At 42.6% G+C, this 19937-nt stretch overlaps 1 protein-coding gene across 1 annotated transcript; it reads left to right on the forward strand.

The window, feature by feature from the left end:
* The first annotated feature begins 3951 nt into the window (after window positions 1-3951).
* Window positions 3952-18982, forward strand: FLVCR1 (FLVCR choline and heme transporter 1). The gene is made up of 10 exons (XM_064709086.1): window positions 3952-4666; window positions 7436-7580; window positions 8100-8240; window positions 8540-8607; window positions 8850-8953; window positions 10071-10181; window positions 11213-11318; window positions 11536-11647; window positions 12164-12231; window positions 13600-18982. Exons 1-10 carry the CDS (start codon window positions 4022-4024, stop codon window positions 13660-13662), a joined length of 1563 nt encoding a protein of 520 aa, XP_064565156.1. The 5' UTR covers window positions 3952-4021; the 3' UTR covers window positions 13663-18982.
* Window positions 18983-19937: the final 955 nt, after the last annotated feature.

Consider the following 19937-nt stretch of genomic DNA (forward strand, 5'->3'; position numbering starts at 1 on the left):
GATGCGTTTTGGTCTTTTCAGAGCATTCAGGACAATGACTTTGTTACTGCTTGTGTATACATGAGAAATTTCTGGCTCTATCACCAATAGGAGTATTCAGGAGAGCCTAAGTTTTCAGTTAGAGGGTAAATTTAAAACAGATAGCAATTTTAAGCTAAACTGTGCTGTAAACCTTGATATCAGTGTTCTGTTTTTAGCTTTATAAATTTTCCATGAAATGCAGAAATCCAGGGACCTCACATTTTAAGTGAAATGCTACAATGGATGTTTCTCCTGGGGTAATTTTCTCTTTCTGGCCAACTTTGTCCTTGGCGCTGCTTTTTGAACAAATGGCTATAAATCAGAAGTAATGCTAGTGAAACCTATGAAATACAGCAGGAGATAAATATCAAAGCTTTGCCACTGTGAAAAACGCCAATCACTTGCTTTAAAAATTTTAAAAGTTTAATAGTAAAAAAAAGCTTAGAAAAATAGGAATATAATTTGAGTAATAACAATTTTGGACAATTTGGATTAGGACAATATGAGACAACAGAAACAAAGAGTAACAGGCATCTGGGTACCTTTTTCTAGGCAGCATAAGCCCAGAAAAGGACACCACGTTAACAGAGGATTAACCCTTAAAAGCAATAGTGCATTGAATATTCATACATCTCATACATGATGCATAAATTCCATTCAAACACAGGATTCTGTCTGGTCAGTGTCAGCTTCTTCTTCTTAATCCTGATGGCATCTTTAGGCGGGAAGAGCAAGGCGGGAAGAAGTTCGTTTCTTCTGATAATGGGGCAATAAATTCTCTTTCTCTGAAAGATTCAGGTGTCCCGTGGCTGCTATCTGGTGCAAGTCCTTTCTTTAAAAAAGTATCTTACATAGCATAGTTTCTATTTTAACATTTTGTTATAACCGAAAACTACATTTGACACACTACTAAAAAAAATAATACAGCATAACTTTCTAACATAACACATATAATATTCATTTTAATATTTGCAAAAATCCAGTCATAAAATATCCATTTTTCACAGCCATCATGTTGTAAATCTGGTTTGTCTTTTCTTTTGTTTCTTAGGAAGGTGCTGCTGGAGATAAACGTCGCCAGGATGCAAAGGCATTGGTTGTACCTCACCAAAATCCAGCTCTGGGTTTGATTTCACCGAGACTAGCGCAGCGCAGCAAAGATGGATCTGCCTCTGTGTCCATCTGCTGTAAATACACTTGCTTCTCTCTGAAAGAAGTCTCCTTCCCGGAGCTGGCTTGCATCCAGGGCCTCTTTCCTTTCCCCTGCAGCTCCCTGGTGTCTCGTTGCTGCTTCTGTGCAGGAAGCCCATGACACCGAGTGTGCCGAGCAGTGGCTAGATAGCAAGGACAGACGATGCTCTGTGGGCACGGCGGTGGTGAAAGCCAAGCTGTGCCAGCCATTCTTAGCACAGGAAGGGTTTGAGCCCTTCTCTGAGGTTGTTAGCTGGCAGCAGCTGTGAGCAGGCAAGGGCTCAACAGCAGGGAAAGGAAGAACAGGAGAACAGAGCCTATTTTCATCTGGTTTTAAGGAGTAAATGCTGTCTTTGGATGGACTTTGAGATCATCCAAATTTCGAAGGGAAAAAATGTTAAATGAAGTCAGCTGTAGGTCAGTGTTTGTACCTTCTTCCTAAAGAACAAGAATAGTTTAGGGTGCTAACACTACATCTATTCCACCAGCCCAAGTGTCCCAGCCCTTTCCCTGACCCCCAGGGCAACCACAGCCTGTGCCAGAGCTCATGAAGGGCCGAGCACTGGCACTGACAGAGTGTCAGCCTTGTTTTCAGCACACAATGTGCGATATGGATATACACTCCTAAAGTGAAAGCCAGTTATTCTGTTGCTTTGACAATGTTTGTTTCAGTCCCCAATATACTTGTTCCTCTTGAGGTCCTGTTTAAAAAGAAAAAAGCTCCATTGCTAGAGTACTTAGGACAAGTCAGATAGAGAAACTGAGAGAAATTTACCAAGCATCTGATCTTACAGAGGAAAACTAAAAATAAATCAGGCCTTTTTTTTTTTTTTGGCAGGAATGAGAGAGGTAAGAAGGGCCTGAATCTGACATATTTTCAAGAGCAGTTTTCTTGCACACACCTCCTACCTGCAAATTCAGGATTACTTGCAGTAGTCTCTAAAATTCCATGGTGCCTGCAATCATCACTGCTGTTGCTCAGCTAAGTGCTCAGGGAAAGCAAACATAGGCAAATTAATAGTTTGAAGCACATGTTCATATTATTATCTATACTGTAAACAAGATTAGGAACTGTGGCTTACATAGGTCAACAGGTCTTGAGTAAAATACCAACTCCTAATTAGTGAGGGTACTTAGGACTGGTGGCTGAGTGTATCCACAGCCCAGACAGATCTGATTAGGCTCTGACCTACCCATGAACAATGTGCAGTGTGTTATTTGCTGAACATGTTCCAAACTATTTCCCACAGAAACCAGGAAAATACTATTAACATTGTTAGCAAACTAAAATATTTCTTATTTTGCTTTGGAGAATAATCTGTCTCTTTATTAGGGGACACTGTCTGCAGCAGCAGAATTACCAGCAGTGACAGGGACTGCCAGACACTGCTGCTGTGCAGACATGGACGGGCAGGGTCTGGGGGAAGATTGCTTACTGAAGTGATATCCACTGCACATGAGCCAGAGGGCCAGTTTTCTGGGGTACGTGTCAAATCCAATTTCAGAGGTTGAGTGGAAACAAGGAATGTTTTGCCTGAGGCTCTGGAGGCAGTGAAGGACAGGGGTGTATGCACACGCCCTGATAATGCACTGTACTGGCACCCTCTGCTGCAGTTTGGGCTCTGCCTCTGCCCATCCGTCTCTTATCACTTCAGTACAGTTCTCTGCATCACCACCGCAAAGAGACAAATCTGAATAGGGCAGGGAAGGCCCTGGATTTTCCCAGGATGTGCTGGAAGTGGTGTGGCCCATGTGTCCCTGCTCAGATGGAGCAGCAGTCAAGGTGCCCTGCCTGTGCCCAGGAGGAGAGGCGAGGGATGGGTCACAAAGCACCAGGCTGTGCCCACCCAGCACACCAGCCACCAAAAAGGTTACAGGAAGGAGGTGACGCTGCTCCTTCCTTGGAGATGTTGTGGGGATGATTCACATCATTACTTGTCACTATAGGACACAAAACAACACGAGCATACACAGCGCTGCTCTCAAGGTGAAAAAAGGGAAGTTTATTTTCTGACTCCAGCATTTGTAGTTTTCCAAAAGTGGCAGTGGATTGGAGGGTGAAAATGCCACCTCTCCAATGACACTGGACAAACCAACAGTCTACCAAATTGCTCTTGCTCCATAAAAGAATGCAAAACAATAAGTTATTTACAGAAAGTGTGTGAGAAAGTTTGCTACAAGAATATAAACATCAGAAGGCTTAGAAAAATCTTAAAAAATCAGGGTGACATCTACTATCACCCCATCATCCTCATGCAGCCAGCTAAAGTCACACAGCCTTTGTAAGTTCAGTTTAAAAGACTTAAAGAAGTGTGAGTCTCTGTGTGTGTGTGCACACAGTACTCAGATCTTGGGATGCAGGGATTGAAGCGGAGCAGGAGCGCAGGGATTGTGCAGATAAGGAACCACGAGAAATATGGACAAAGAAAATGGGAGCAGAGGTGTGAACAAAACAACTCTATCTATCATATGTATGTATGTATGTATGTATGTATGTATGTATGTATGTATGTATCTATCTATCTATCTATCTATCTATCTATCTCCACGCTTCCAGCATTTCCCAGCAGCCCGGACTGCCGTCCCTGCCTCCGGAGCCCCCCGCCCCGGGCAGCGCTGCCGGTCCCGCCCTCCCTGGGGCCTCCTCCCGCTCCCGCTCCGCCCGCCGGGCTCGGCTCGGGCTCGGCGCTGGCCCGGCCCCGGGGCGGGGCGGGGCGGCGATCGGAGCGGCGGCCAGGTGACCTTGGCGGGCAGAGCGGGGCTGCGCCCGCCGCCGCCGCCGGGGAAGCTGGGTGCGGAGACGGCCGAGATGGTGGAGGACGGCGGCGAGGAGGAGGCGGAGGGGGAGAGCGGGGAGGTGCCGGCGGCGCCGCAGCAGCAACAGCAGCAGCAGCGCTGCAATGGCTTCCTGCCCGGCAAGGAGGCGGCGGGCGGCGGGCAGCGAGCGGCCCCGGCGGCCCCGGAGGCCGAGGAGATGCTGGCGGCGGGCGGCGAGCGGCGGGAGGCGCGGCTGGAGACGCGGCTGTCGCGGCGGCGGCTGGCGGTGCTGGCCGTGTTCAGCTGCTACTCGCTGGTGAACGCCTTCCAGTGGATCCAGTACAGCATCCTCAGCAACGTCTTCGCCGGCTTCTACGGCGTGTCCTTCACGCAGATCGACTGGCTGTCCATGGTGTACATGGTGGCCTACGTGCCGCTGATCCTGCCGGCCACCTGGCTGCTGGACGCCCGCGGGCTGCGGCTCACGGCGCTGCTGGGCGCGGGGCTCAACGCGCTGGGCGCCTGGCTCAAGTGCGGCAGCCTGGCCCCGCAGCGCTACCCGCTCACGCTGGCCGCGCAGGCCGTGTGCGCCGTGGCACAGGTCTTCATCCTGGGGCTGCCCTCCCGCATCGCCTCCGTCTGGTTCGGCCCCACCGAGGTCTCCACCGCCTGCGCCGTGGCCGTGCTGGGCAACCAGGTAGGGCCGCAGGGGAGCGAGGGGGGCTTGGAGGAGTGGGCTGCCTTGGAGCTCGCATCGAGTCGGAAACGTGGTGCTTGAGCGGGAGAAGCTTTCCTGCAGGATGCGGTGTCGGGAGAGCGGCCGAGTGAGGAAGCGGGGCTGCCCCGGGCCATGTGGCAGTTCCAGGAGAGAACCTTCTCACTCACATGTGGTTCTGCCCCACTTCCTGTGTCTCATTTTGGCGCTTGGATTCATTTGACTGAATCCACCCCCGTTGGAGGGGTATGAACTACGTGAACTTTCATGAAGAGCCCCAGCGACAACATATATTGGTTTCTACTTTTTAAAATATGGCCTCTAATTGCCAGGTGCCAGTAGTCAATACCCTGGTGACTCCTGAAGTTTTGTGTAACGCTGTGATAGTTCACATCACTGTTGGGAGCTGATAACTGAGTCACGGATTTCCTCAAGCTCCCTGGTCCTGGCCAGTTTCAGAGCTGGAACAGGCGCATCTGAAAGCACAGGTGCAGGTATGATACTTTTTCCTCCTATAGCCTAATTTTCACCTCCTGCCACTGTCCCAGCTTTTTTTTTTTTTTTTTTTTTTTTTTTCTCCTGTGGCAAAAAAATGGCTAAGATTCAAATCAGCATCACTGATGCAGGCTGAGGTCATAGGTAGAGTTTGGTTAAGATAATGAGGGATTTGTTTTTTATCTTGGGAGTCTAATGATTTTATGTTTGTGCACTTTGGATTGTGACGGCAGTGGCATTCATTTTACATATTTACAGTGAGGGTGTACCTAAACCTAGCCGATTTCTCATTAGGTGATACTTGGCTGTTCACAGTTCTTCAAAAACTTTTTTTTTTGCATTGAAGATTTCCAGTGGGCAAGTCAACTGTCTCTTTTGGACTGAAGATTTCAGAAATTGTTGGTTGTTTCAGCAGTGAGGCAAAAATTTTGGATCTGTATCCTGGTATGAGGTTAAAGGTTTCTTTGACATGCACCAGTCCTCCCAGTAGCTAGGAGTTACCAGGTTTTCAGTTCTGCGGTAGAGTGTCAAGTATCCAGCTTGGAGCCTGAAACTGATGCTTCACTGGGATGCTGAGATGTGGGGCTGAAGTGATGCAGGACAGGAGCAGGAGGGCAGGACTGTGTGGATGGGAGCCACGAGAAGGATGGACAAGGGAAACAGGATCAGGATGTGAACAAAATAAGCCATGGATATTTCTGGAGTGTATTCCCCTCCAGAAGCTAGGACTGATCTCAGTGTGCCTGTTGAAGTGTGTTAATAGAACAACAGAATTTCTCTATTCTCTTTTTTACTTCCTTAAAAAAACCCCTACAAACTCTCAAAAGCTAGATTGAAAGAGTAGCAAGAAGTTAGGCACTTGCAAGTTAGCAGCAATGTCTGTGTATCCCGCTGCAGTTCCCTTCTGCATACACATTCCTGCTGGGTCTCCGTGTCCTGATACCTGCACAGCATGAACTGTGTAACAGAACACTCACTGTACTGGGCAATTGCACAACCTGAACTGTGCCATAGAACACGTTGTTATAACCCACCCAGCTGCTGGTCGTCCAATTGCTTATCAGATTGCTTATCACACAGCTTCAGACTGTGTGAAACTTCAGAGCTGCAGCGGCAGGCAGGGGAGGAACAGAGCAGTGATCAAAATGTAGATCTCACTCCTTTGGGACGCTGATCGTTTGCAGCTGGAACACAAATCACTGGGAATGCAGTGGTGTACCTGCCAAGGGTTGTTTGGAGTGCCAGATCTCCACAAGTATTTACCGTCTTAAGTGAGGCATGCCAAACTCATTGGAACACTTTCTTCTGGCCTTAACCTCTCTAGAGGTAAATGATGTGAAATGGTATCACTCGACTTTGTTGGGACATTGTGGGTACTGCTCCGGCTCCCCTTGGGTGAGGAAAAAATATACCTAAATACAAACAGTAACTGTGTACTCAGTTCGTGTTTGTAGGGTTCATATAATGAAGAGTGAGGACAAACAGAGACAAATTCTTCCTGTGACCTCTGGATACTGTGTCAATATGATGGCCTGGGAAGAAAAAAACTAGCAAAACCCTCATCAGGGTATGCACAAAGGGTGTTTTGTAAGCACAGTGGCACACCTCTAATGTGTGTGCTTTCTGATTGTTGGACTTGCCACTGTAACAGTCTTTGGTGCTCTTTTTTTCATTTAATTTTACCTAAAATAAATGTTCCAACACTTTAAAATGCCGCTAAGTTTTAGGGGAGCAGAAGAGGGAAACTGGAGAATAGTTCAGGACTTGTTCCTTCATGATTTAAAATGCAGGCTTTGCTGTAGTGGCAGGAGCATGACATCAAATGAAGAACATTTCTGCAAGAGTAGCTGGAATCTTGTGTCATCTGTAGCCCTTCAGCTGCAGGATAACTGATACAAATTTATGTTTATGTTCATGCGTGGTGTTTTCACTTCCTGTGAAACGTTCTTGTATGTGTATGAAGATTCTTGTACAAGTACTACGTGTACTGTAAATATATACACCAAGTGTGGAATTGTAGCTCAATTGAGAAGGGGAAAGGTTAAACCTGGGTTATGGAAGATCTGGTTGTAAAACAACATTGAGAGCAAGTGGCTCAGAAGTGTGATACTAAAGTTTTATCAATGCTTATTATGATAACAATTCTGAATTTTACCTGGTAAGACTTTTCACTTCTGTTGATTTGTATGTGCAGAGGAAAATTATTTTTGGCTTTTTTTTTTTTTTTTTTTTTTTTTTTCCCTCCTTGTTTTACAGCTTGGTACTGCAATTGGCTTCTTGCTGCCACCTGTTTTGGTCCCAAATACACCGAATGATATTGATCTTATGGCACACAACATCAGCATCATGTTCTACGGAACAGCGATAGTGTCCACACTTCTGTTCTTCTTAGCAGGAGTTGGTAAGTGTTCAAATTACTGGGATTTATGCGCTGGCTACAGAGAGTGTTTACAATGTCTCACTTTAAAGCAGCTGCCTGCTCAAAGTAGTTGAGGTCACAATTTTTCCAGTTTGTGTTCACTTAGGTGTTGTGCCAGGGTTAAGCAACAGCCATTTCACTGAATGTCATGCTTCACATGGGGTGATTTCTTTTAGAATATTTAGTTCTCTTAGTTTCTTTGCTGCAAGGACTTATGATATAATGTGAATTCACTCTGTTCATCTTTCAATTTGTATACAAAGGTCCTGACATATTGCAGATTTTGGTAGCAATCAGATGTGACCACATAAAACATCCTTTGTGGATGTGACTCAGTTCTTCCATGAGAAAATCTAGACTCTTTTTTTTATGGAGTTGTTAAAACTGCAAGTCACTTTCCTGGAATTCATCATGCTGAAACACTTCCAAAAACCTAAAAAAACCCTGCATATTAGTTTGGTAGAGATGATTCAAAAATTGTTCCTTCTTCTTTTTCCCCAGTGTTTGAAGAAAAGCCCAAATACCCTCCCAGTCACTCTCAAGCAGTCCTGCAAACTAAACCTCCTGAGGATTACTCCTACAAGCAGTCCATTATCAACTTGTTCAGAAATATTCCATTTATACTTTTGCTAATCAGTTATGGTAAGTGGTGCTATCTGCATGTAGTCTGGCAGAAGGGTTCAAATGTGGGCCAGAAGCATGTAGAATTTTAGTTGTGGGTTTTTTTTAATGGGGGAGGGAGGGTCAAACTTTCATTTACTCAGATGCCAGTGCTGGAAAGTCCATAAGGATGCAAGATATCGCTTATAGGTCCAGATTTTACCTGGCACATAAAAGGTTTTGTGTTGTGAGTCTTAAATGTCAGAAGATGAATCCTTTAGGGTAACAAATCAGCATGTCTGCACCTGTAATGACTGAAGCTTTTTTTCTTGGTACTGCAGGTATTATGACTGGGGCATTTTACTCTGTCTCCACATTATTAAACCAGATGATAGTAACTCATTATGAGGTAAGTTTCTTGGATCTTATCTTTCTCTTTTTCGCTGTGCATTTGCAGAGGTGATATTTATTTTGTAGGTGCTATGTGTGCTCAGACATTTGGTTTCTTTTATACCTCTGTACAGTTTCTTGTGCCATACAGCTGTGGGAGTCATAGGAATGTTTGTTTGCACTTATGACTGCCAAGAGGTCTGAACTTGACTCTGAATGGAAGCAATTATTAATGAGCACCATATAAATATTTGTTGAAAGGGAGAAGAAGTGAACGCTGGGAGAATTGGCTTGACACTGGTGGTGGCAGGAATGGTGGGTTCGATTATTTGTGGTTTGTGGCTGGATTACACTAAAACATACAAGTAAGTGTGGGTAGGCATGTGTGGGGCTAGGGGTAGGAGAGTGGTGCAATTGCATTAGGAAAATACTCCAACATAAGGGCTGAAATGATCTGCTGATGAAATGGAGTTGGTCCCTGATTTTTAGTGGTCTGCATGGAGAGAAGTTTCTGCAGCTACAGCAAAAGCTTGAGACTCTCACTGGTTATTGGCCAAAAAAAATGAGGGGGCACGATGCAAAGGGATTTGTCATCTACTCCTGTCTCTTCAGGAGTGTAAGGAAAGCACTGTAGGTCCTACATACAGTGAACAGGTGGCCCAGTGGGCTGCTCCTCCTAGGAAAGCATAAAGTCTCAAAGCCTGCCCTGCATTGTTTTGTAAAATGGCCAGCTGATGGATTGTCAATTTTTTTATGCTACTCCTGATCCTATTAGTAAGTGTAATGTTTGCTTTAACTCAGGGGGTGACCATGGAGCAGAGCTCTCTTCTGGGGCAGGAGCTCCTGGGTCTATCATCCTGTGGTGCCCCCAGGAGCAAGCACGGCCCTGGAGCACTGTTTGTGATGGAATAGCTCTCCCCTGTGACTCAGTACATTATGTGCCTCTACAAGCCTAATGGATGTTAATGCTGTAGATTGGCTTTGTTTCTGCATGTTTTGGCTTACAAATATGTGCTTTAGGAATTTGGAAGAGATCCCTTCTTTGAGATTGAAAATAAATAGAACACTGCAATGAGATTTGTTTGACTTGCCTCTTGTAGGCTGACTTTTATTGCTAATAGTGTTGGACTCAGCTGCTCCTGTGTTGATGTATTGTGTAATGGGCAGCACTGCAGAATGGCCAAGAGGTACAGCATAGCAGAGAACTAAAATAGTCTTAAGGTGGTAATATGTGCTGTGATTGTCCATTCTTTGAGAGTTTGAGTCAGCGTCCTTAGCCTTGAGTGAAGCAGCCAGACAATGAAGGGTTCAGGAATGGATATGTGCTCACTGCATGCTAAGTTTGGGACAGAATTACATGAAGCAAATTTTATAGCTTTAGAATGGCTTATGTAATGTTCATGTTATCCTTCCGTGCTTCAGCAATGTGCTATGGCCTTCTATGAACAATGTTAATTTGTTGTTGTTGTTGTTGGGTTGCAGGCAAACTACTTTGATTGTTTACATTCTCTCTTTCATTGGGTTGCTGGTATTTACCTTCACCCTGGACCTCGGATACCTTATAGTGGTGTTTGTGACTGGAGGAGTGCTTGGGTGAGCAATTAGAGACCACTACAAGACTTACTGCAGTTCTATTCTGAAACACTTTAAATGTTTTACCTAGATAATTCTGTGTATTCTGTCACCATGGTCTCAGCCTATGCCTTTAGCTCACAATACAGATAGGGTTTCAGCTTCTGTTACATCAGAATAAAGCTAAAGTAACACACTTTTCAGTAAATTTCATTTTCCATTTTATGGACCTAAGAGAGGTCCCTGTGTGATCAGTTTGTCTGGTTTCAATTCAAAAAGCTGTCTGCAGTGAAGTTGAAGCTTTCTCTTGAGCAGTGTGTAGGTGATTAGAATTTGAGCAGATCTAGGAAAACTGTCTCCTCTGCATTTTCATTAATCTATGCTTTGACAGCCCAAGCAACATGCTGGTTCCTTTGTTTGCTTTGTGCTCATAGATACCCAATCTAAAAGACTCAAGAGGTGCTGAGGGAATGTTGCTGTATTCAGACACAGAAGTCAAGATGAAACCAGAAATGTCTTGAGAGTTTCAGTTTAAAAACCAACCAACCTCAGCTGCATTTTAAGCTTTTTCTCGTCCCATCAGTCATTGGTCCCCTCAGCTTCTTCCAGTGCAGCTTCCAGCAGGTGTTCAAGTGTACGGCCTCACTCCCTGCTCATGGCCTCTTTTTGTCCTCCACATGGATATTTGGGCTGATCAAATGATGATGTCTGTGCATGGCTTTCATATGAAAGTAATTGGCTTCAAGTATGGAGTGGCTTGCAGACTCCTTTGCCAAGGTTGTTTCATATGCATGGTGGTTATGGGAAATAGGACAAACATGTTTTCACAGCTTTGCCCTAAAGAGAAAGATGTGTGGCTAAAATTCTTGGACCATGCTAAGGGAATGAAGCAGTCACTATTGTTTGGAATTACTGAATTCTGTTAAGTCATGAACACATGACAATTCAGAATACCAGCTAATTCATAACACCATGTGTGTATTTTAGGTTTTCTTAGCTGTAGTAACAGATGAAGGCCACACCTGTCATCCTCTTACTCTCCTCTTCAACAGGTTCTTCATGACTGGCTATCTTCCACTTGGGTTTGAATTTGCTGTGGAAATTACATATCCAGAGTCTGAAGGCACTTCTTCAGGTCTCCTCAATGCATCAGCACAGGTTACAGCATTTTATTCTTCAAGTGAAATAATGTTCAGGAATGCCACTATGCTCAAGTCTAGGAAGGCTTTCTTAGACTTTGCTAAGTCTCTGTTTTGTTGCTACAGTCCTGGTTTTTTAAAATTTGATTTCTCTAAGATGTGACCTGGAACTTTTAAAGGTAAAATTATGACTCTTTTTCTGTGTGATCCTAATGCCATTACTTGTTTGTTTATAGATATTTGGAATTATCTTTACACTTGTTCAAGGAAAGCTCACGACAGACTACAGTCCTCGTGCAGGAAACATCTTTCTTTGTGCTTGGATTTTTGTGGGCATTATTTTAACAGGTAATTACAAGTGCAAGTAGTGGCTTTTATTTAATGTAAAAACGTAGGTGCTTTTAGGATGATGTTGCTAATATATGAACAGCCATCTGACTACCATCTCTTGAGACATGTCCTGAATTTGAGACAGATGTCCATCTCCAGAGTGGGCTGAGAAATAGAAACAAATGCACAAATGGAGGCAGTTTGCAGTTTTCCAAATGCAAGAAATTGCTGATGCATTCTGGAACTGTGCCAGCGTTTATACATGTTGACTCACAAATGTGCTGAAAGTGCTGAACTATTAAGCTTTTCTTTAAGTGCTTGTGGTTTAAAAGATTTTATTGTCATTGCCTTCTTTGTGTGCTTTGTGAGGAGCAAGTTCAAATTATCAGTGAGTTCAAATTGCAAAGAAAAAATAGAGGTATTTGAAAACGTGCTGAAAGCAGCTTCTGTGTGCTTGCACCCTGCAAACATTTTCCTTGAGTTGCATGTCACTGCAAAGGTGTCAACCAGCTTTCCTTTTCCTTCTTTTCTCAGCCTTAATAAAATCAGATTTGCGAAGACACAATGTGAATTCAGGGATTATGAACTTGGACGTTAAAGCTGTAAGTGGTGACTCTTTTACCATGATTGTATTACCTACTTGAATGCATGACTTCTACTGGCAGAACAGTAGCAGCTGCAAAAGAGTACTTGACAAAGTCTTATGGCTGGTTCCATGTTGGTTTTGAGCAACAGAGCCACATGGGATGCTGCTCTCACATATCTGTTTTTCTCCTTAACTCCCATGAAAAAAACTGAAAAAACTTATGCTCTCAGAATTTTTTTGAATATTTGAGTTTTAAGTGGCAAATAATATTATTTTATTTCTTGAATCTTGCTTTTTCATAATGGCGGGGAAGCATTTTAAATTGTGAAGCCTTTTTGTTTATTGGGTTGTGAGGCCATCCTGTATACTATATATTTTATTTAAAATACCTGCAGTCTCTTCAGATGAAGTCAGTGCCTGATAAGCAGAAGCCATGCTGGAGTTTCTATGCAATACTGCACAAAGAGCTGGGTTTGTTCTTCTGCTGACACTCTCAATTTAAAGGAAGAGTGAGCCTAACATTTTCTGATCATCATAAGGCTCCATGTTTCAGCAGTTTTTCCAAGCTACTGCAGTTACTAGTAGAAATAAAGCTCCCAGTACATAGTTTTGTCAATGCTGTGGGTTTTTCATTGCTTGGATCAAGATATGAGACAGCTTTTTGGAGTCAGACATCACAAGGTCCTCTGCCATGCTTATTTTTGTGTAGGTGTCTTGCATGCCCAGCAGCTTTTGATCATCTGTGACCAATTTTAGTGTCTGTATGAGGTTCAGGAACTTTGAGCTGGTGCTGCCTGAGCCAACTTGAACCTGAAACCTGCTGGCAGCTGCGGGTGCTCAGTGTGGCATCCTGTGGGTTTCCAGCCAGGGTTGGGGCTGTTCATCACTTATCTGCTTTCCATTAGCACCTCGTTAATTAGCCGAGATCATCACCCGGCTTCATTCATCACTTCATTCATATTAGCCAGGGTGTCAGAAAAGCTGCAGTCCTTGCCCTGATGTTGCCATGCATGATTGAGACCTGGCTGTGTTAATAATGTTCAGGATCACTTTGATGCTGAACCTTGATCAGGAATCTACTGTGGTTAAATGTATCAGAGGAAAAAAAAGGGAAATTAATCTTCATGTGACAGATACTTATATGCAGTAAATAGATACTTTAGAATTACACTAAGAAACTACATTCTATGTTTGGGCTCTCTTCATCTATTACAGAAAGAAAAGAAAATAGGGTTTCATATAATTTGCTTAATTGGGCTAATTAACTACATATACTGTTGGAGCCTAACCTAATAATTACCCAAGAATACTGAGTTTGAGAATAATTCTGTTGAATAACAGCCTAATTCCTGTTGTGTTTTTACTTTTTCATCTTCCTCTTCAGGTACCAGTTGACAGTCCTGTAGAACCTGAAAGCACTACATTGAAGATTCAGTCAGCTTTGTGAAGCTGAAGGAAGGTGACTCAGAAATGCACAAGTTTGGTTAGATATGGAGTGATATGAGCTAGTGTAATCACTGGATTTGTGTGTATGAGTAGTGACATGTGTTTGTTGATATTGGTGGTAGTTGTGTACTGGAAGCTATGAAAATGCTCAGTTCATTTTGCTCAAGATGCAAAGAATTCACCTTTGTATGGAATATTTATTTTAACATTTTCAAGTCTTGCAGTTTGATTAGTAAAGAACTGTGTGAACACTCTCCACAGTAGAGAGATGTGCATTCAGGATGCATACTTGAAAAAAATCAGGAGTCTTGAAGTACAATTGTCATGATCAGAAGTATCTAATAATCTTTTATGCTTCATTCTTGCTGGTGCATTTGAAAAGTCAAAGAGTAGGGAAGTGCACAGCAGGAGGATGTTCACGAGTTTGTTTTTTTTATTTTAAATGTATCTGTATTTGAATATAAGCCAATTATTCCTTCTGGGAAAGTGATAGCACAATACTGAAAACGAGAGATGACGTGTGTGTTTCATACTGGCATCTGACATTTCTTTTGCCTTGAAACTTCTTTATAGGTATCAAAAGGCAGATAAGAGAAAACACTGTTTTTGCTATAGCTTCATTGTAGCATTTCTGGGGAGATTCAAAAAGTTTCTCACTAGATAAGTTGGAGACAAAACATTTCTTATTAAATACAGTAAAAAGGAGGACAAAGGCCTTTGATATCTCTGCTATGAAATATTTATAAGCAATGGAACACTACCACACAAGTTTCCTCCACGGAATATTTTGAGTGCTTTCTCATTTAAAGAGAGAGGAGTACGTGTTTACAAAGAGCCAGTGCCTTTACTTTGTAAAGAAGATCCCTGCCTCATCTTGAGTTTAATCAGTGCTGCTGAAGAAATTCCATTTTGTGTGTTAAACCTATGAATATTTGTAGAGTATAAGAAAATGTGTTCTGTCCTTTTCATGAATTGTATCACTTGTCTCGTGTAAAATTCCTGTGCTTGTGTAACTGAAATCATGTCTTTTACAGTTAGTGAAAAGCTGTAAGGATGACTGAAAAGAAAATAGTGATATTTTCACTATTTCTGATCAAATATTTTCTTTTATATCATTTTAGCTGCAAAATGAGCAGACATTATGAACAGTAACTTTTTGTTACTTCATTTTTCTGTATTTGGGATGGGGTTTTTTTAGTTCAGTCTTTTTGAAAATTTTCTCCTTTACCTTGTACTCTATCTGTAGAGTATAGATAGAACTGATAGCACTACAATAATACTGTTGTTGGGAAAATCAGACCTGGGTCAGTGGACTTTTTGGAAATATTTAATTTTTAGCTCAGTACAGTGAGCCTGCAAGTTCAGTGGCATCAGTGCTGCTGTGTCTCTGAGTTCCCAGAGTTGCAGTGCCATCCAGAAGGTGCAATCCTGCTCAAGTTTTCCACAGGTTGTTACAGCTGGGGATGGGGAATTATTTAACTCTGTGCTGGTTTCAGCTGGGCTGGTTAATTTTCTTCACAGTGGCTGACACAGGGCTGTGCTTTGGATTTGTGCTGAACGCAGGGCTGATAATACAGAGATGTTGTAGCCTTGCTGAGCAGGGCTTACACAGAGACAAGACCTTTTCTGCTTTTAATACATCAGAAAAGGTGAGGAAGTTGGGAGTGCCTGGGATGTTGGGAGGGGACACAGCCAGGACAGCTGACCCCAGCTGACCAAAGGGATATTCCAGACCATGGGACATCATGTTCAGTGATGTCTGGGGGCAGAAGGGGGAAGGGAGGGATGTTTGGAGTGATGGTATTTTCTTCCCAAGCAGCCATTGCACTTGCTGGGGATGGCTGAGCACCTGCCTGCCCATGGCAAGCAGTGAATTAATTCCTTGTTTTTCTTTGCTTGTGTGTGTGGCTTCTGCTTCCCCCATGAAGCTGTCTTTATCTTATCCCATGAGTTTTCCAGCTTTTACCCTTATGATTCCATCCTCAATCCCACTGCTGGGGAAAGGAGTGAGCAAGGGGCTGCCTGGGGCTTGGTGGATGGCTGGGGTTAAACAACAACAAACTCCAAGATAGTCTCTAAGTACAATAAATATAATTAAAAGCTTTTCTTTTTCTTATTTCACTGTAGACTCAGGAAAATCCTTTTGTAAAAAGAGGGCCCTGAAAGCTTATATTTCTAAGATTAGCCTCTAAATGTGATGTTCTTGATTTAAACATTTTGTATGACAAATGCTTTGGACAGGGGAAGACCTATCAGAATAAACTAAGCACACTTGGAACGCTTGCCCTGCCAAAAAGGGTTCATGTCTCTTTGCCAGGCCCAGTGCTAGGGAGAAAATGGCCAGGCCTTGCTGCTGCTGAGGAGGTGAACTCCAGAAAAGTCCACTGCTGAAACAACTGAATGTAGGAAAAGTCACTCTTGGCTATTCAATTGGCAGGCAAGGGTATAGGAGTGAAAGGAGAGATGTTTTCATTGTGTCATGAAAGACATAAATGAAATAAAAGTAGATATGCTTACATTATATCATGAAAGAGATGCTTTCATTATTCATTTACATTGAAGCTGCCCCATCAAGGGATGTACAGGTTTTCAGCCTGAGTGAGAAAAGTGAAAGTTTCTGCCTTGTGGCATATGTGGGTGGCTTTTCCCCTTGGAAAAATGATAATAACATGTGCCAAAATATATATATGTTTTTCATCAAGATACAGATACAGAAAATATTTATGTTCATGGCCCATGCATGGTTGCTTTGACTTTTGATGTTGCAAAATCTTAACAAGGTAATATTTTTGTAGTTTTGGGGAATTGTTTTCAAATGTCCAGTAGAAAGTCTTTGCCAGTATCCAGGATGTTTGCTGACTTGTTCAGTATACACTGTTCAAAATAAAAGATTGAGTATTTTTGTTCCAGTCTTAAAATTTATTTTTCCAATTCCTTTCTTCACTGCTAGTTTCCAGTTTCTTCAGTTATGTTCAGCAGATTATTGAAAAAATATCCTAGTTCTGGCTCCTTGTGTTTTTTTATCTTCTGCCAAAGATACTTGGCTACCTTCTGAAAAGGTTGAAAGAAGATTTTGGCTGGCTGGAAACCCTGCTGGGTCCCTGAAAAGAAAATATTCCTAATAATGAAGGCTTAATTACATCCTGGATTTAATATTTCCCTTCTAAAAGGAGCTTGGAAGTTGGAAACCTATGAGCTATTTTCAGGCAATGATAAAGTATTTAAATGTAAGGCTCAGCAGCAGAATAAAGATCAAATAAAGAGCAAATCAGTATTTTTTTATGCAATAGTCTTATCATCTGTCAAGAAATTGAGGTTCTAGCTCATGGCAGAAATATATTTGGAGTAGTTGAGGCTTTGTGGTTTTTGCTTTTAATTTTTAATTTCTGGGTTTTAGCAGAAAACATCCACTCAATCAAACATAGAATCACAGAATGTTAAGAGGTGTGAAGGGACCTTAAAGACCATCTGGTCCCAACCCCCCTGCCATGGGCAGGGACACCTCCCACTAGACCAGGCTGCTCCAGGCTCTATCCAACCTGGCCTTGGACACTGCCGGGTTGGGGTGTCCACAACCTGCCTGGGCAGCCTGTTCCAGTGCCTTACCATCCTCACAGTAACAAATCTATTCCTGATACCTAAATTAAATTCCCTCTCTTTCCGTTTGTACCCATTTCCTCTTGTCCTATCACTACAATTCCTGACCGAGTCCCTCCTACTTCCCTGTAGTCTCTCTTCAGATAATGGAAGGTTGCTATGAGTTTTCCATGCAACCTTCTTAGCCTGGAAATTCCACATGCATCTGGAATTGCAAATAGGGATTCTGACTCTTAGCCTTCAGATCCTGCCTCAGTCCCCCAGCAAGAGTAGAGGTGGGGACTAAAAATCCTAGCTGCTTAAAAAAAATATCATGAATGGAATTGCACATCAGTTAGGAGAGGATGGTGCAAGAAACCAAGTGAGAACAGGCATCCCAGTCCCATGCATCAGCTTCTGCTTTTCAATTTGCTTTTTTTCTGAGTGTTTCAGGAGAGCTCTGGAGGATGCAAGAGAACACACACAAGGCACACAGTAGGGAGCATAAACAAGGGGACTGCCCCCCAGTAACATCTCTTTCTGTTGCTAAATGCCCATGGTTTGTGAGGAAGAAAGAACAAGGGAGGAAGTAGCAACAATACATAGGAATAATTTCAGATTAATAGTGATGCCTTGAGAGGCTACCTAGAACAGAGGATAGACAGTGTAAAAGGAATAAAGTAGGTATTTGTTAAAAAGGCCTTCAAAGGAAACGCGTTGGGCAGTACAAGAGCCCAGCCAGGGCTACACCCAAGATGGGTGATGGGTCACACATTTTCACACTTTTGTAAGTTTTGGTCCATTTACATTTTGGGGTTAATTGTCCAGTTACAGCTTCAGGTTATGAAATCCCATCCTCCCAGATTGCTCTCCTCAGTTATCTGTTTTGGGCCCAAAACTGCAATGGTCTCCTTGGTTCTCAGGCTGGAAAAGGATTGTTTTGTCAAAGTCAACTGTGAAGAGAATTTGCTGACACTTCGTATGAACTTCACAGTTATACACTAATGCAGTATAGAATCTGGAAAATATGAAAGCTAAAACTTAAGGCATCAATAGGACTTTTCTAACTTCAGCCTCTTGGTTATCTCTTTTGTTCAAGGCAGTCTGTTGTTTCAGAGACAATCAGTGGAATGTGTAATTCGAGCTGCCAACCTATGTTGCCTAATGGAAAAAAAGTTTTTTGAGAAATATTTGTACTACCTTGTGCATCTACAACCAAGTGAAATTTGGTTGAGATGTAATTGTTTTCCTTTTCCATTTTGTGAACTCACTAGTTTTTCTGTGTGAATGGGAGTGTGTGACCTTTACAGTTGCTGTCTTTCAATACATATATGTACAATCCCAAGTGTTACAGGCTATTGATGTTTCATGGAGCACAAGCTGTCATTGTACACAATAATGTGTGATTGTCCTAGCCCCACCATTCGGTCTGAATTCTGTGAAGAAGGAAGAAGTGATGTTAATGCAGGAACTGGAATGAATTAAGCAAAAAAATTTCCTAAGAGAAATGTATTTCTGTGTAAGACCCATGTTGTTTACTGCTTATGCCTTTGTTCTACTCATTAAGATAACAAATGTGTTTTACTGTAATATTTTGGTTTTGTTAATGTCCAATTCTTTATTTCAAGAGAAAATTAAAAGTTCTTAATGAATATTCTCTGATTGCAATACTGTATGTATGTGTATATGTGGATGGCATCATTCCTTATCATTCTATGTTACTAATAAAGTGTATAATGCCTAAATTGATTGGAGCCAAGAGTAACATTTTTGACAGCTGGTAATACAGCTACTAATCTAAAAGTGATTATTTTTTTCCTTAGAACCTGCCTTTTAATGTAGGAAAATGTGTAAGTGTATGACTTACTGTGTCATTAATAAACATACATGTACATGCAAAGTACATGCAGGGTACAGAAATTTATTTTGCACAAGAGTATTGGCATCCAGAGACATTTTCTTGGGGCATAGAATTAAAGTACTAGCACTGGGAGTCAAGTTGTACTGCTCTAGCACAGAGAATTCTCCTTGGCTTTGGAAGAGGTCTGTGAGGAAATGAAAGGGCAAGTTAACCCCTAAAGCAGAGGAATCCAAAGGCAGCTTCTTGAGGGTAGTGCAGATATTATTTTAATAAAGCACTTGGTTGCTGAGAGATTGTCTGGGGGAGAGGGTAGGATAACTTCTGAGACGGGATAGAAGGGAGACATTGCATTCAGTTATGGCTGGAATCAGACGTGTCTTCAGTGGGAGCACTGCAGAACCCTTGTGAGCACTCTGCAAGGTTCTGTCACCTACCCTCAGGCATTTAGCCCAGGTGTGAGCCAGGAAAATTTGAGGAACCTGCTTCAAAAAATGCAGAGTCATGGTAAGAAAATGTTTCATTTTTTTAATCTCACTTTTGCACAAAGCTGGGATTCTCTCTCAGCTATTTTGGTATAGGAGATGCTTCACAGAAGGAGGCTGCAGATGCTGCAGAGAACAGCAAACACAAGCCTCGTGTCACAAAGCAATGCAGTTCAACACTGGGTTGAACTTTCAGGTGAGTTCTTTGTTTTACAACCAGAACCACAAGGTCATGTTCCTCTTATGGTACCTCTATGAAAGCTGCAGGCAATATCCCCAGTTAGCACTGTAATTTAAACATTCCCACAGCTCGGAAGGAACAATCCCAGAAAATCATTATTGTCTAAAGTTTCTTTG

This window comes from Zonotrichia leucophrys, chromosome 3 (assembly GCF_028769735.1).
Source record: "Zonotrichia leucophrys gambelii isolate GWCS_2022_RI chromosome 3, RI_Zleu_2.0, whole genome shotgun sequence".
NCBI lineage: Eukaryota > Metazoa > Chordata > Aves > Passeriformes > Passerellidae > Zonotrichia > Zonotrichia leucophrys.